Source organism: Cervus elaphus, chromosome 18, assembly GCF_910594005.1.
Source record: "Cervus elaphus chromosome 18, mCerEla1.1, whole genome shotgun sequence".
Classification (NCBI taxonomy): domain Eukaryota; kingdom Metazoa; phylum Chordata; class Mammalia; order Artiodactyla; family Cervidae; genus Cervus; species Cervus elaphus.
The window spans coordinates 83,975,587-83,989,677 of NC_057832.1; the positions used below are offsets into that span (position 1 = coordinate 83,975,587).

The following is a 14,091-nucleotide window of genomic DNA, read 5'->3' on the forward strand; positions in this document are numbered from 1 at the left end:
ATTCAGCTAACGCCCTAGGATCCTTTTTTATTTTTTTAATTTTAAAAGCAAAAGCAAATTCTGTTTTTCAACTGCTCCTCCCCCCTTTTAAAATTAAAACAAAAACAACCTAGTCTTTTCACCTTGGGGTGGTGGTAGTGATGGTTGAGTGGCTTGGTTATGCTATGCACCTGTTTCCTGCTGTTATTCTATCAAGAATGAGGATGGGCCATCACATGGGTCTGATAAAGCGTGGCCCTGGCCATTCATAGCCCAGCTCTCAGCGTTTAGGAGGAAAACCAGAGTTACTTGGGGGGTGGGGGGCACTTTTCCTAGCTGGTGGAAACATTCAGCAGTGGGGGCTCAGGGAACCAGAGTATCCAAAGAGAGCATACTCTGTCGGGAACACTTTGATTGTGGAGTTAACCAGGTGACCTGTGTGTCCCAGAGAAGAACGTGGGCTTGTTGTGGAGCCCTCAGCCTCACTGTATGTGTGATGCTTCACTTCCCCAACCCTGAACTGATCATTCTTGGGCTCAGTTACTTGGATCATTACTGAACTTCAAAGTTGCTAGCCCTGCTTCTGAGTTCCTCAGTCATTTGATAACTTAAATCTACAGATGTCGGCTTCTGGGAAGGTAGCACAGACATATTCCTACCTATTCTCCCACTAAGTGCAACTAAAAACCGCAGATATCGCATACAAAACAAACCTAAGACGATGCCAAAGGGTGGAGTAAAAGGCTGACCATCCAAGGAGGTCCCTTGGGTTTCCTTTTGGGCTCCCATATCCCAGACCTGGAGCGAAGAACATGGAAACTTCTACCGGTGTAGATTTTTAAAAAGCCCCAATAAAAGCTGCTCTCTTTAAAGAACCAGGAGAAGGGCATCCTAGCAGAGCAGAAAACTTCTAGACCATGACTGCTCTATTCCACCCAAACGTACATAACACACTGCAGCGCCATCGACACCCATGCCAGGCTACAATGCACTCTGACCTCTGACCCTACTTAAAGCTTTCAAAGAAGGTCCAAGAGGAAGCCCAAATTTTCATTCTCTCTGGGAGGGAATGCACTAGTCCATTCTCCTACCCCAAAGTCAACAGAGACTTTGGGGCCCAAAACATCCATTCCCATGGGGGAGTAACTAGGGGGGCCCCTCCCTACCACAGCAGTATTCGGAGGAGCCCTGCTATAACAAACATTTAAACAAGATCCCAAGTCTCGTAATACCCAAAATGTCCTGGTTTCAATATTAAAAAAAATCACTTATAACAAGGACCAGGAATATATCAGATTGAACGAGAGAAAATAATTGACAGGCACTAACACCAAAATGACACAGATGTTAGAATTATCTAATTAGAATTATCTCCTTCTCAAGGAGTCATTATCAAATGATTTCAGTGAGCAATTAAAACATGACAGAGACATGAAAAAAATTAAGTCTCAGTGAAGAAAGTCTCTTCAAAAATTGAAGATACAAAGAAGAACCAAATGAGAAATTCTGAAATTGCAAAATATAATAAACCAAATGAAAACTCAGTATGGCATTAGCAGGGAACAGAGGGTCAGTGAACTTAAAGGCAGAACAATAGAAATGAACCAATCTGAAGAATACAGAGAAAACAGACCAGAAAGAAAAAAGGGAACAAAGTGCTGGGGACATGTGATGCTGTGACAAAAGATTTCAAAGTTGTGTTGATGAATCCCAGAAGAAGAAATAGAGGGAGGCTGAAAACGTTTCAAATATGACAAAAGACTTAATCCACAGACTCAAGCTCAGTGAACTCACAGAATAAAGCCAACGAAATCCATGTTGAAATATGTTACAATTAAACCTCTGAATTTAAAGATAGAAAAAATCTTGAAAGCAGCCAGAATATAGTGACACTTTGCCTAGAGGGCAAAACAACTTAAATAACACTGGATTTCTCTACAGAAGTCATGGAAGCCAGAATTAAGTGGCACCACATATGCCAAGAACTGAAAAAAAGAACTGGTTCCCCAGAATCCTATATATAGTGATAATATCCTATAGAAATGCAGGAGATATCAAAACATTTTCAAATGAAAAAAAAAACTAAGAGAATCTGTCATCCTAAATGAATGGCTAAAAGAAGTTGTAAGCAGAAAGGAAATGATTATCAGAAGGAATGAGACAGGGGACTTCCCTGGTGGTCCAGTGGCTAAGACTCTGTGCTCCTGATGCAGGGGGCTTGGGTTCCACCCCTAGTTGGGGAACTAGATCCCATGTGTTGCAACTAAAGATTCCAAGTGTCACAACTAAGACACAGCCAAATAAATAAATTTTAAAAAATGAAGGAATGAGACAGGAGGAAGGAAGAAAGAATGTGGAACTAAAAAATACAGGTAAGATGAATGGATAAGGAAGCTGTGGTACATATACACCATGGAATATTACTCAGCCGTTAAAAAGAATTCATTTGAATCAGTCCTAATGAGATGGATGAAACTGGAGCCCATTATACAGAGTGAAGTAAGCCAGAAAGATAAAGAACATTACAGCATACTAACACATATATATGGAATTTAGAAAGATGGTAACGATAACCCTATATGCAAAACAGAAAAAGAGACACAGAAATACAGAACAGACTTTTGAACTCTGTGGGAGAAGGTGAGGGTGGGATGTTTCAAAAGAACAGCATGTATACTATGTATACTATCTATGGTGAAACAGATCACCAGCCCAGGTGGGATGCATGAGACAAGTGCTTGGGCCTGGTGCACTGGGAAGACCCAGAGGAATCGGGTGGAGAGGGAGGTGGGAGGGGGGATCGGGATGGGGAATATGTGTAAATCTATGGCTGATTCATATCAATGTATGACAAAACCCACTGAAATGTTGTGAAGTAATTAGCCTCCAACTAATAAAAAAAAAAAAAATACAGGTAAACAAAACAGACTCCTTCTCCTCCTGGGTCTTCTTAAGTATGTTTGACAATTGAAGCAAAATTTGTAATACTATCTGATGCTGTTCTGAACACATGTAGAGGAAATATTTAATATTTATATGTAAATAATATAATTTACATATTATATGTGGAGAGAATGAAGGGATATAAAGGGAGACAAGTACACTTACATGAACTGGTAAAATGATGACATTATTAAATTGTGACACGTTATGTATATGAAATATCATAGACCTACACAACCACTAAAAAGGCTAAAAGACACTAAAAACACAAAGAGATATGACTGAAAGGATTTTATACAAATAAAAATGGAATTTTAAAGTATAGGTTTAAAAACCCAGAGGAAGTCAGGAAAAAGAAAACAAAGAAACAGAAAGGGACAAACAAAATGAAGGATAAAATGGTAGACTTAAGTCATAACATATCAATAGTTAAATATAAATGATCTAAATATATTACTCAGATGACAAAGATTGACAGTGAATTAAAAAAACAGGACCCAACTATATGCTTGTCTACAAGAAACTGACTTCCCTTTAATCAGTAGTCTATAAGGTCTTACCATAAGGACTCAGAGAAAGAAGAAAAAAAAGAAAGAAAACCAACACAAAGAAAGCAGAAGTAAAGAAATAATAATAAAAAAATAGAAATAATCAAGATAAGAGCAGAAATCAATGAAATTGAAAATAGCAAAACAGAAAAATCAATGAAAGAGGTGATTGGTTCTTTGGAAAGATCAGTAATACTGACAAGCCTGTAGCAGGAGAAACAAAGAAAGAAGACAAATTACCAATATCAGAAATAAAACAGGGTATCACTATAGACCCTCCAGATACAAAAAAAGATACTAAGGGAATACTATGAACAACAGACACATTTGACAACTCAGATATAAACAAATCATTCTTAGAACAGCACAAACTGCTGTTATCTACCCAGTAAGAAACAGACACTTTGAATGGCTCTGTAATTATTAAAGAAATTGAATTCATAAATATAAAAAGCTTCTGAAAAAGAAAACTCTAAACCCAGATGGTTTTGCTGGGGAATTCTACTGAATGTTTAAAGAAGAATTAATACCAATTCTACACAATTTCTTCAGAAAAGAGTGTAGGAAGAAAACTTCTCAACTTACTTTATGAAGTTAGAATTACCCTGATACTAAGAACAAAGACAGTCAGAAAAAAAAAATTATAGAACAATATCCCTTATGAATATAGATGCAGATATATATATATCTTTGTGTATATGTCTACATACACATACAGCAATATGTAAAAAGAATTATATACTATGACCAATTGAGGTTTATTCCAGCAGAGTTTGGTTTAACATTTGAAAAAACAATCAATATAATCTACCATTGATCAGGAATAAAGCAAGGATATTCATTCCCATGACTCTTGTTCAACATAGTACTGGAAGATCCAACCAGGGCATTAGGCAAGAAAAGGAAATAAAAATGAGATGATTGTCTATCCAGAAAATCCTAAAGAATCTACCAAAAAAATAGAAGTCCTAGAATAAGTGAGCTTAGCAAGGTCATAGGGTGCTACATAAACACAATCAATAGCATTTCAAGATATTAGTAACAAACAGGTGGACATTAAAATTTTCTTTTAAAAGGGAAATACTGACAGGTAAATCTAATAAAACATGTACAGAACCTGTATGCTGAAAACTACAAAAAGTTGATGAAAGAAATCAAAGATGATCTAAATAAATAAGATATACTATGTTCATGGATTGGAACACAACATAGTAAAGATGTTAATTCTCTCTAAAATTGATCTATAGGTTTAACACAATTCTTATCAAAATGTAAGAGTTTTCATAAACATAGACAAGCTTATTCTAAAATTTACAAGGAAAGAGATAGGCCTTCAGAACAGCCAAGGCAATTCTGAAAAAAGGAAAATAAAGTTCAGCAGCTATAGTAATTAAGATGATGTGGCACTTGTGGGGAAAGACACTTATTTTTTTTTTTTTTAAAAATATGGAACGCTTCACGAATTTGCGTGTCATCCTTGCGCAGGGGCCATGCTAATCTTCTCTGTATCGTTCCAATTTTAGTATATGTGCTGCCGAAGCGAGCACGGAAAGACACTTATTAAGGGAAAGAATAGAGAACCCAGAAACAGACTTACCAAATAAGTCCAACTGATTTTTGACAAAAGTGTGAAAGTAATTCAAAGATAAGAAAGACAAACTTTTCAGTTAATGGTGCTGGAGCGGTTGACATTCACAGGCCAAAAACAAACCAACCTTGATCTAAACTTATCTCATCGAAGAAATGAACTCAAAATGGATCACAGACTTAAATGCTAAATGCAAAACTATAAAACCTTTAGAAAAATACAAAGGAGAACATCTTCAGGATCTAGAACTAAGAAAAGAGTTCTTAAACTTGATATGAAAAGCACGATCCATAAAAGGGAACATTGATACACTGGACTTCAGAGTTTAAAACTTTTGCTCTGTAAAGGACCCTATTAGCCAACGAACAGAAACTACACAAACGTCCTTCAATGAGAAATTGGTTAAAACAACTGTGGGACATCTATGGCAGGGAATGTTACTTAGCAAATAAGAAAAAACTGGTGTTAGAAAATCATGCTGATTGAAAAATACGAATTCCAAAATGTTACATATTGTGATTCGTAAAACATTCTTGAAATGACAAAACTATAGCAATGGAAAACAGAACAGTGGTTGCCAGGGGTCAAACGTGGGGGGAGGGGATGGAAGGAGAGTGAGTGTGGCTACAAAGGGGCAGCTGAGGTGATGCAGACACTTGTGGCTTGACTGCTGTCAGTGTCAGCATCCTGGCATGAGGTACAAGATGGTACCATTGGGGAACTGGTTGAAAGGCACGTGAGAATGTCTCTCTTATTTTTCATATCTGTGTTTGAATCTACGATTATCTCAAAACAAAAAGTTTAATTAAAACTGGAGTCTCACAAATATTATCAGTAAGATGGAAGAAAACAAGAACTTCTGAGTGACGCCTGGCATGGAAGGAAGACTGGCCACTGGGGTGAGCCACAGCAGGCAGAGGACCCCTGGGCACCCCACTCTGGATTCTTCAAAGGGGCTCTGCTCAGAACCAAGGGTCACTAAGAATTCCTTACTTCACTAAGTAACTTTTTATTAGCTCTTTAAACATGGGAAGATCAAAAGAGAAACGGTGTCAAAAATGCCCAGGAAGCAGAATCTGAAAGAATCCAGAGTCCAGTCAAAGGCACAGTGCAGGACGTGGAGGAAAGGATGTGCCAACATGCAGAACGTAGTGTGGCCTCAGGTCCCCGCTGGCTACAGCAGGAGCTAGAGACAGCCTACGCTAAAGATGGAAGCTCAGTGATGGTGACACATGTGAAGGTGAAAATGCTCTTCAGAACACAAATGGACAGAAGCAAAAATGACACGGTAAGTAGCTCTACCTGCTGGGTAACAGCTAAGTGATAGGAAAAACATATCTCAAAATAATGAACAAACTTCAAAACACTCGACAGAGTTGTGTCAACTTTCCCCAAATTGCATGCTGGGGAAAGTTGCATGTCCTGTTCAAATGAAGTCCTCAGCTCCAGAAAAGTGAAAGGCTCATTATTTTCATACCTCCTACTGTTAGCATTCGAAGTCGTTCCTTGAAAACTGCAAGATCTGAGAGGCAGAGTGGGATAGCATGGGTGAGCGCAGAGGGAAAAAGACAGGTGAGAGTTAGTTTTGGAAAAAAAAAAAAACAACCCAAACACCCAAACCCTACACCACTGCAGTAACGGGGGGCACAAACACTGTCACAGACACAGACACTGAAGGAGAACAGGGGGATGGGTGGGTATGGTCTGAGAGTGACTTTGGTAAACATGGAAATGGTTCACGAACAGCTGGAATAAGGTGAATCTGAAGGAGGGAGAGGCTGTTTCCTGAAACTGAGAAGCCACTGCGTGGTGGTGGCCGAGACCTCCTCACGTCCCCATCCTGAACGAGTGGCTGACACAGAGCTCTCCTGGGAAGCTGAATCCACCCAGTCTAGACTGATTCGAGATGAAAAAACTGGGGAAAAGAAAATGGAGAAGCCTAGTTTTTAAGGCTCATTCCTCAGAACTGGAGCATCACGTGGCAGACTAGACCCTAAAGCTCAAGCTCCTTCTGGATTCTAAAGAGTGGAAGATGGGTCCCTGGACTCCCCTCTCGAAAAGGCAGAACCAGGATGGAGGAACTCGGCTGCTGAGAATGCAGGCCAAGAGCCACAGCTGCACACACTCCTGCCCACACCTGGAAGCTTGCCTGCACTGGTTAAACTCAAGATGTTGATCTGGACACACAAAACACCTGCTGACCCTGCTTTCCTGGGTATGTGGGCCTGATGACCAAGGGGTGAGAGCATGGTCACCAGCACTGTGGCTGCTCCCGCCTTGGCAGTGCAGCAGAAGGCCAGCCAATGCATCCTTGGATGCTGATGGCAAGAACTCTGACTCAGAGAGGACGCAGGGGCACCAGCTCTGAGTGGGTAAAGCCCTCCTCGCCCTTGAGGACAGTGAAAGACCACCAAAGACCTCGGAGCCAATGGCTCTTAAGACAATGGAACACCTGGGTTCTGCACAAAAGCAAGGATGCACTGCTTAAGGCAAGGATGAAGACTCTTCATTTATTCCTTTTAATCCTCAGAATCAAGACATAGGACCATCCCAAGCAGCCATCAGTGCTGCCTATAGGACTCCCCCCAGCCTCAAAATGAACTGTGAGTGCATATCTGTCAAAGAAACCTAAAGGCAATATGATCGAAAGCTTATAACAGTTCACTCTGGGTACTGGGCATATAGTTTTATCTGCACTTCTTGAGTATTTTAAAAATAAAATGTGAACAACAGACACAAACCAAAGGAAAGTGTTAACAGTAGATATTCTGGTTGTCACTTACAGACAGCACATGGGATTCCCTGCACCTGAGCACTTTAAAATATTTTTAAAATTTACTTCTTGATGAGCACAAGACACTCTGCTAGAGAGACAGAGCGGCTGGGATTTGGCCAAGGTGTTTCCAAGGGAAACACAGTTGGCAAGAAGCAGGGATATGATGCTAGGCCTGGGTGTGTCTTGGTCTGCCAGCTCCTGGGCATACAGGAAGGAGGCCACCCCTGCAGGCGACATGCACGTGCCCATCATGACCTTAGCCTGGCCTGCCCACCTGAGTCACTTGGACGATCTCATCCCAACTCTTCACTCACAGGTCTGGTGGCACCACAGGCTGCACACAGCAACCAATAAATGCTATGTAAATTGTTCTCCACTGCTCTAAAATTACTAAAGTAGATTAAAATTCAACGCTATTTTTAGCTCATTCTTCCCAACCATCAAGGTGACAAAATTCAACCAGAAAGAGCACTGTGGAAGGTCAGAAGGGTAGGGAGACTTCATGTCCTGCTGTGCTGGGGATGAACTAATCCACTTAAAGTAGCAAAAACGTTGCCATAACTTGGACTTCTGAATTGTCCTTTAAACTATGTAACTCAAGTTCATTTCCTAAGATTGACAATTTGCAAACACTAATCGTAAACAGAAGTTTCATGCCTTCTTTAGTTTTATTTACAGAATTTGAGTTCTCCTTTAATTATGTTTCAATTTGATATTTAAGTACATTTCAATCTTTTTTTTTTTGTCACCGTGAATAGTTATACTACAGAATCCATACAGAAACCACTTGATGGCATTTTAAAGCTGGAATCTAACTCAAATGCTGCACTTGGAAGAGGACAGCAAATTGAGGGTGAGAATTAACAAGAACTTTCTCCACATCCTCACCCTGCCCAGGGCAGTCCCGCTTGGCCCAGAGACAAGACTTCCTGATGCCCCTCCCCACCCCAGCGAAGCAAGGACTGGAGCCAGAGAAGGACTGGAGGCCCAGAGGTGAGAGTGCGCAGGCTGCCTGCAATTGATTGGTTTCTACTTAAGGTGGCAACAACTCTGACCCCTGTCAAAAGCCACACTCTTGGTCCTTCCTTAGGGTCAACCAGGAGAGGCCTTGCTAGGAAACCTGATCTGGCTTGGAGACTTCCAGCACCCCCCCTAGGGAGGAATGTGGATCATGTGACCAGGCATCTCAGGTTGGAGCTCCCAACCCTCCTCGACTGTATGGGTGGTTGACTCAGCCTGGTTTAAGTTAAGATGCACTTCTGGGGACCTGGAACCCAGCCCCTAACATAACACATCCTGGCAAAAGGTCTCCTGCTCCTAGCAGTCACTGCACAATTCTAGAGTATAACCCACACCTAAAAAAAATCCAAACTGTTCTAACGTTAATTTTTAAATTTTCATAATAAATAATAAATCACTAACCCCACCATCTCAACTATATCTGTGCTGCATTCACAGTACAGTCTGTGTGCACACGTCTGCTGGGATCACCTTGGAGCTCTGCCTGGCAGCCGAGTCTGCGGTCTACCTGCTACCTGATAATTCTCTCTTCTCTCCACATGTCACTGCAAGGGTTGTGAGTATTTGGGCAAGAACTCAGTAGAAACTTTTCACATTTTCCACTTTATTTAAAAAACTCTGAGGGGACATCAGCCCTGCTCGCCCTGCATATCTGTGCTGGCCAGCACTGCCCTTGGGAACGGCTTTCTGCCTTCAACCAGGGCCGGAAGCTGCTCCTCTACCCCTGTGCTGCCTCAGTCACACTACCAAGTGCCCTCAAATGGATGGGGAGTAGTCCCCGCCTGGGCCGTGGCTTCCCCACAAGGGAATGGAGGAATTCCGCAGAGAGAGGAAAGACAGCTGGCAGTGCCGTGAGAGGGATGCAAGCCTGAGGACAGCGCTGTGTGACACGGCACACCCCTGCCGTCACTCACCCACCAGACCACCACGCGGGCCACACTCACCGTGCCGCGTGAGCTAGCCTGCTTTCTTGTCACTCAGGCTTCACCCCAGTCCTTTCTACTGACTGCGGCACCAACTCTGGGTTATTTGTTCCATTGCTCTATTTCTAAATATCCATTTTTTTCTAGAGACATCAGCAGCTATTTATCTCAAAAGACTGTTAATAATCACTGTAGCTCACACCTTCAGGGAACTTAGTAAGCTCCAGGCACTATTTTAAGGAGTTTATTTAATACTGCAACAACTTTACTGGTGAGAAGACAGAGCTAGTCCTGGCAGAGACCGGCTTTCCACATAGGAAGCTGGCTTGAGCTCAGGCCTGAGGGTTGGATGAGATGATGGGCAGGAGAGCACTCCAGGGACTGTCCAGTGTCCCCGAACAGAGTGATCCTGTTGATCCAGATGTTTTTGTAAAGACCTACATACATCAAGGGTGAGATAATTCAAGACTAATTTTCCTACAGATTCAAATATCAAAACATACTGGGTTTACACTATTTCCATGACTTTTCTATCACACTATTTTGAATTCTCAGGATGAGAGGCACTTTTCTTCTGCAAAGGAGGGGCTGCTCCTCAACTTTCTCCTGATGTTTCTGACGGACTCCCAGCCAGAGGATGAGCTCAGGAAGCTCTGGGGCCACCTCTGTGTGTCTCTGGTTTATAACACCCTCCTGCTGCTTCACCCTCACTGTGTTGATGCTGAACCTTAATGGAAGCACAGATACTTGGGGCACTGTTTCAGAGATGACTGTAAGGGGAGATCAAGACGGCCTAGAAAGGACCCGAAAGAACGACAGAGGCCCTACCTCTGCGCCTGCCCCCCGAGAGCTATGAACTGAGGAGGTGGGCAGCATCAACAGGGCTGGGGGCTCTCAGGCTTCACAGACTCCTGGGCTGGGACAGCCTGGGGGCTTCCAAGAAACCCTTGCGGGAGCCTGTCGGCCACGGTACATCCCACCCTGACTGGCCTCAGGCAGGACAGACAGGAGCTCTAGGCTCCCCAGGCAGTTCCAGTGAGTTGGGAACCACTAGGAAAGGTCTGAGCAGATATCAAGAACCTGGCAATCAGGGATGGCACAAGAACAGGGGAGATGCAGTATCAGACACCCCCCACCCCCGCCCCATGCCTTTCTCGTTTAAATGCTTGACTGTGCACAGGAACACCAGCCTCTGTGGCCCACGCCCTGCCAGGCCCCACAGTCAGGGTCCTTCTCCAGGGCACAGGATCTTGAGCTATTCCTCAGGCAGCCAGTGCTTGTGGGCTTGCAGGCCTCCCAGGTGGGGTGGGGGCGGGAGGTCTGCCCTGCCCCGAGCACCTGGCGGTGGTGCCGATGGGCTTCAGCACAGATGAGTCCCGGCTGGGTGGGGTCTGGGTGCTCTGGGGGCTATGTGGTAAGGAGGAGGAGAGAGACTCCAGGTGTCATGGGGGACAGTGGAGAGAAAAGCCCACCTCTGGGGTGCACAAAGCTGTCATCACTCAATAAAGCAGCAGGATTCAACTCACATCCGGTCAACAATCTGGACTGGCCCTATTTTATATTCAGAAGAGTTGATCTAATCTTTCTTCCAAAACCTTTGTGCAGTTACAAAGTAGAAGAAACCCTGTATCCCCTAGGAGTGTTTCCAAAATGAAGACAGAGCAGAGACAAACCTCTAACAGCCATCCTGGGGCCAATGCTATTTGAACTCCAGTATTACCTGACTAAGGGCTTCCCTGGTGGCTCAGACGGTAAAGCATCTGTCTGCAATGCAGGAGACCCAGATTCAATCCCTGGGTTGGGAAGATCCCCTGGAGAAGGAAATGGCAGCCCACTCTAGTATTCTTGCTTGGAAAAATCCCATGGACGGTGGAGCCTGGTAGGCTACCTTCCACAGGGTCGCAGAGTTGGACACGACTAAGCGAGACCTCCAGTATTACCTGACTAGCTTTTCTCAACTCACAACCCAGACCCGCCTCTGGGGGGCGTTACGGAATGTTATTCAGGGGAGGCAAATTCTGTCCCCTCCCAGAGCAGCGTCAGGCAGGTAGGTAATCATCAGTTTTATTAGCATGCACAGTGTTCCTCGTAAACAACCTGGCCATTTAAAAATTAGTCACGTCATCATTTCTGTAGCACAGGTTAGCAGCACGGTGACTTAGAGCAGGTTAACTTCTGAAAGCGACCACAGGTGTGAGCCCCACCCGGCCCCTGTGCTCACGACAGAGGGGGTGCGGGGGTCGTGGCTACAACCGCCTGTGTGCCACATGCGCCTCCCTGCACGCGGGATGCCTTCCAAAGTTTCCTCAGTGTGATCACCGGCATTTGAGAATCGAGACACCCCAACTGCACCCCTTGCTCTGGAATTCGCCCCATCAAAGGCAGGCTGCACTGTGCTTCAGGGCATGTGACGATTCTGAGCAAGGTCCCATCTGGGCACAGGCTGCACTGCCCCGAGATTTGGAAACCGAAGCCAGATGTGCTAGTCCCTGGAATATCCTGGGGACCCGCCTGCCTGGGTAGGTCATGTCTTCTCTGTGCCACTAACCTTTTCTGCCCCCAAATTTCACTTTCCAATTTTCAGGCTTAGACAATTGAGCTCATATGATCTGGCTGAAAAGCTGAGATTAAAAATAACTTGCCCAAAACTCACTAAGGCTGCATAACTTATAAATGTCAAGTGATCAGAACGAAGGAAACTTAAGAGTCTTTCCCTTTCGCCTGTGGACGTCCTGGCTGCCACGAGCTGGGACACACAGAGAGGCGCCAAGCAGCGCAGCGCCGGCCGCCCTCAGACCCTCACCAAGTTTGTCTGTGGATGAGATAATATCAGCGGGCACGGAGGAGTCCAGATCAGCATCCAAAATTCCCAGGGGGTCCAGCTGTGCTACATGGTGCCCTCGTATCTACGAATGGGCCAGCGATGGAGAGGGAAGGACACACACAAAAGGACAGGAGAAAAAAAAGAGGGAAGGGGTAAAAAAAAAGTAAAATTACATTAAAATTAGTGTTTACAGATTCATTCTCACCCACGTTTGAAGAAACAGTTACTGGAGCATCATCAAAATTTACACAACTAATTCCGAGAGGATCAAGTTTTGCAATGTGGTGACCCCTGACCTGGAAGCAATAATACAAGCAGTCATTAAGCAGGTCCTGTGGGCTGTGAGGGGGGTAAAAGTTACAATTGATCAAACCTTTCCTTGAGAGCACCAATTAACCCAAAAATAAGCCTTAGAATAGTTTGTTTTAAAGCACTATTGGGCACAAAAGGCTTCACAGGTGGCTCTAGTGGCAAACAACCCGCCTGCCAGTGCAGGAGACATAAGAGATGCAGGTTCAATTCCTGGGTTGGGAAGATCTCCTGGAGAAGGGCCCGCAACCCACTCCAGTATCCTTGCCTGGAGAATCCCATGGACAGAGGAGCCTGGGGGGTTACAGCCCATGGGGTCACAAAGAGTCAGACGTGACTTAGCATGCAGGCATTGAGCATAAAAGCACTTCTATAAAAAAAGGGATAAACTTCTCAGGTTATGATAAACCTGGAAGTCTAAAAGGACCCATTTCCTGGGATCCTGACACAGCCTTCCTGGATAAACAGAAATGGGAAATGCTTGGGACTTTAACTCGAGTGTGAAAGCCACTCAGCTGAGAACAGCCTGAAGTCCCTCAGGAAGGTGCAGGTGGCGCTGCTGTAGGGCCAGGGCAGCAAGCACAAGAGTAGGCAGCGGTACCAGGACCACAGCGTCTGATCAGAACCCTTTACAAACAAAAGACAGGGAAAATCCCTCCCAACTTCCAAATGGGTGTCTTTAAGTCTTGGACATTTTATCCACAGTTTCCTGCTAGCAATTTGGGAAGAGGAACAGTTCTTATGAAGTCACTGAAAGACTGCAGAAATGACTGAGGCTGAATGAGTCAGGCAGTGGTCAGCACACACCAGCTGTGCCTCTCTTCTGTAGAAACGCCTGCTGTGAACAGCACCTCAGAGCACACGGCTATCTGTTCTCACTTGCCCTGGGGAGAAAGCCTGACTTGCCAGGCTCCCCCAGCAGGACAGATCCACTCTGTGCTGCCTGTCCTGACACTTGTGGCAACTGACCAGGTAGGCAGAGGAGAACAGTCCATATGGCTGTTTCCAAGAAAGAGAACAGTGGAGGGATGAGGACTCCACAGTGGGACTCCCCTGCCAGGTTGCAGCGATGCCAGGAGAGGCAGCAGGGGAGCCTAGATTCTGGGGGCCCCCAAAAGGGCTGCTCCGGGCCCAACTGTTCCTCTTCTCCTCCTGAGAACTACTCACAGAGCAGATGGTAA

At 44.5% G+C, this 14,091-nt stretch overlaps 1 protein-coding gene and 1 non-coding gene across 5 annotated transcripts in view; both read right to left on the bottom strand.

Annotated features, from left to right (window-relative positions):
* Positions 1–14,091, bottom strand: part of OGDH (oxoglutarate dehydrogenase) — a 67,504-nt gene that overhangs the window by 25,085 nt on the left and 28,328 nt on the right. The window contains exons 4-5 of one of the 4 annotated variants that reach the window (XM_043871861.1): positions 12,581–12,683; positions 6,536–6,580 (exon numbers count right to left, since the gene is read on the bottom strand). In XM_043871861.1, the coding sequence (XP_043727796.1) occupies positions 6,536–6,580; positions 12,581–12,683 (148 nt within the window). Of the gene's footprint in view, positions 1–6,535; positions 6,581–12,580; positions 12,684–12,806; positions 12,898–14,091 lie in introns of all 4 variants that reach the window. The other 3 variants (XM_043871862.1, XM_043871863.1, XM_043871864.1) reach the window with 3 other exon arrangements.
* Positions 4,911–5,017, bottom strand: LOC122675055. Its single transcript, XR_006335202.1, has one exon. It is a non-coding gene; the product is annotated as a U6 spliceosomal RNA (small nuclear RNA).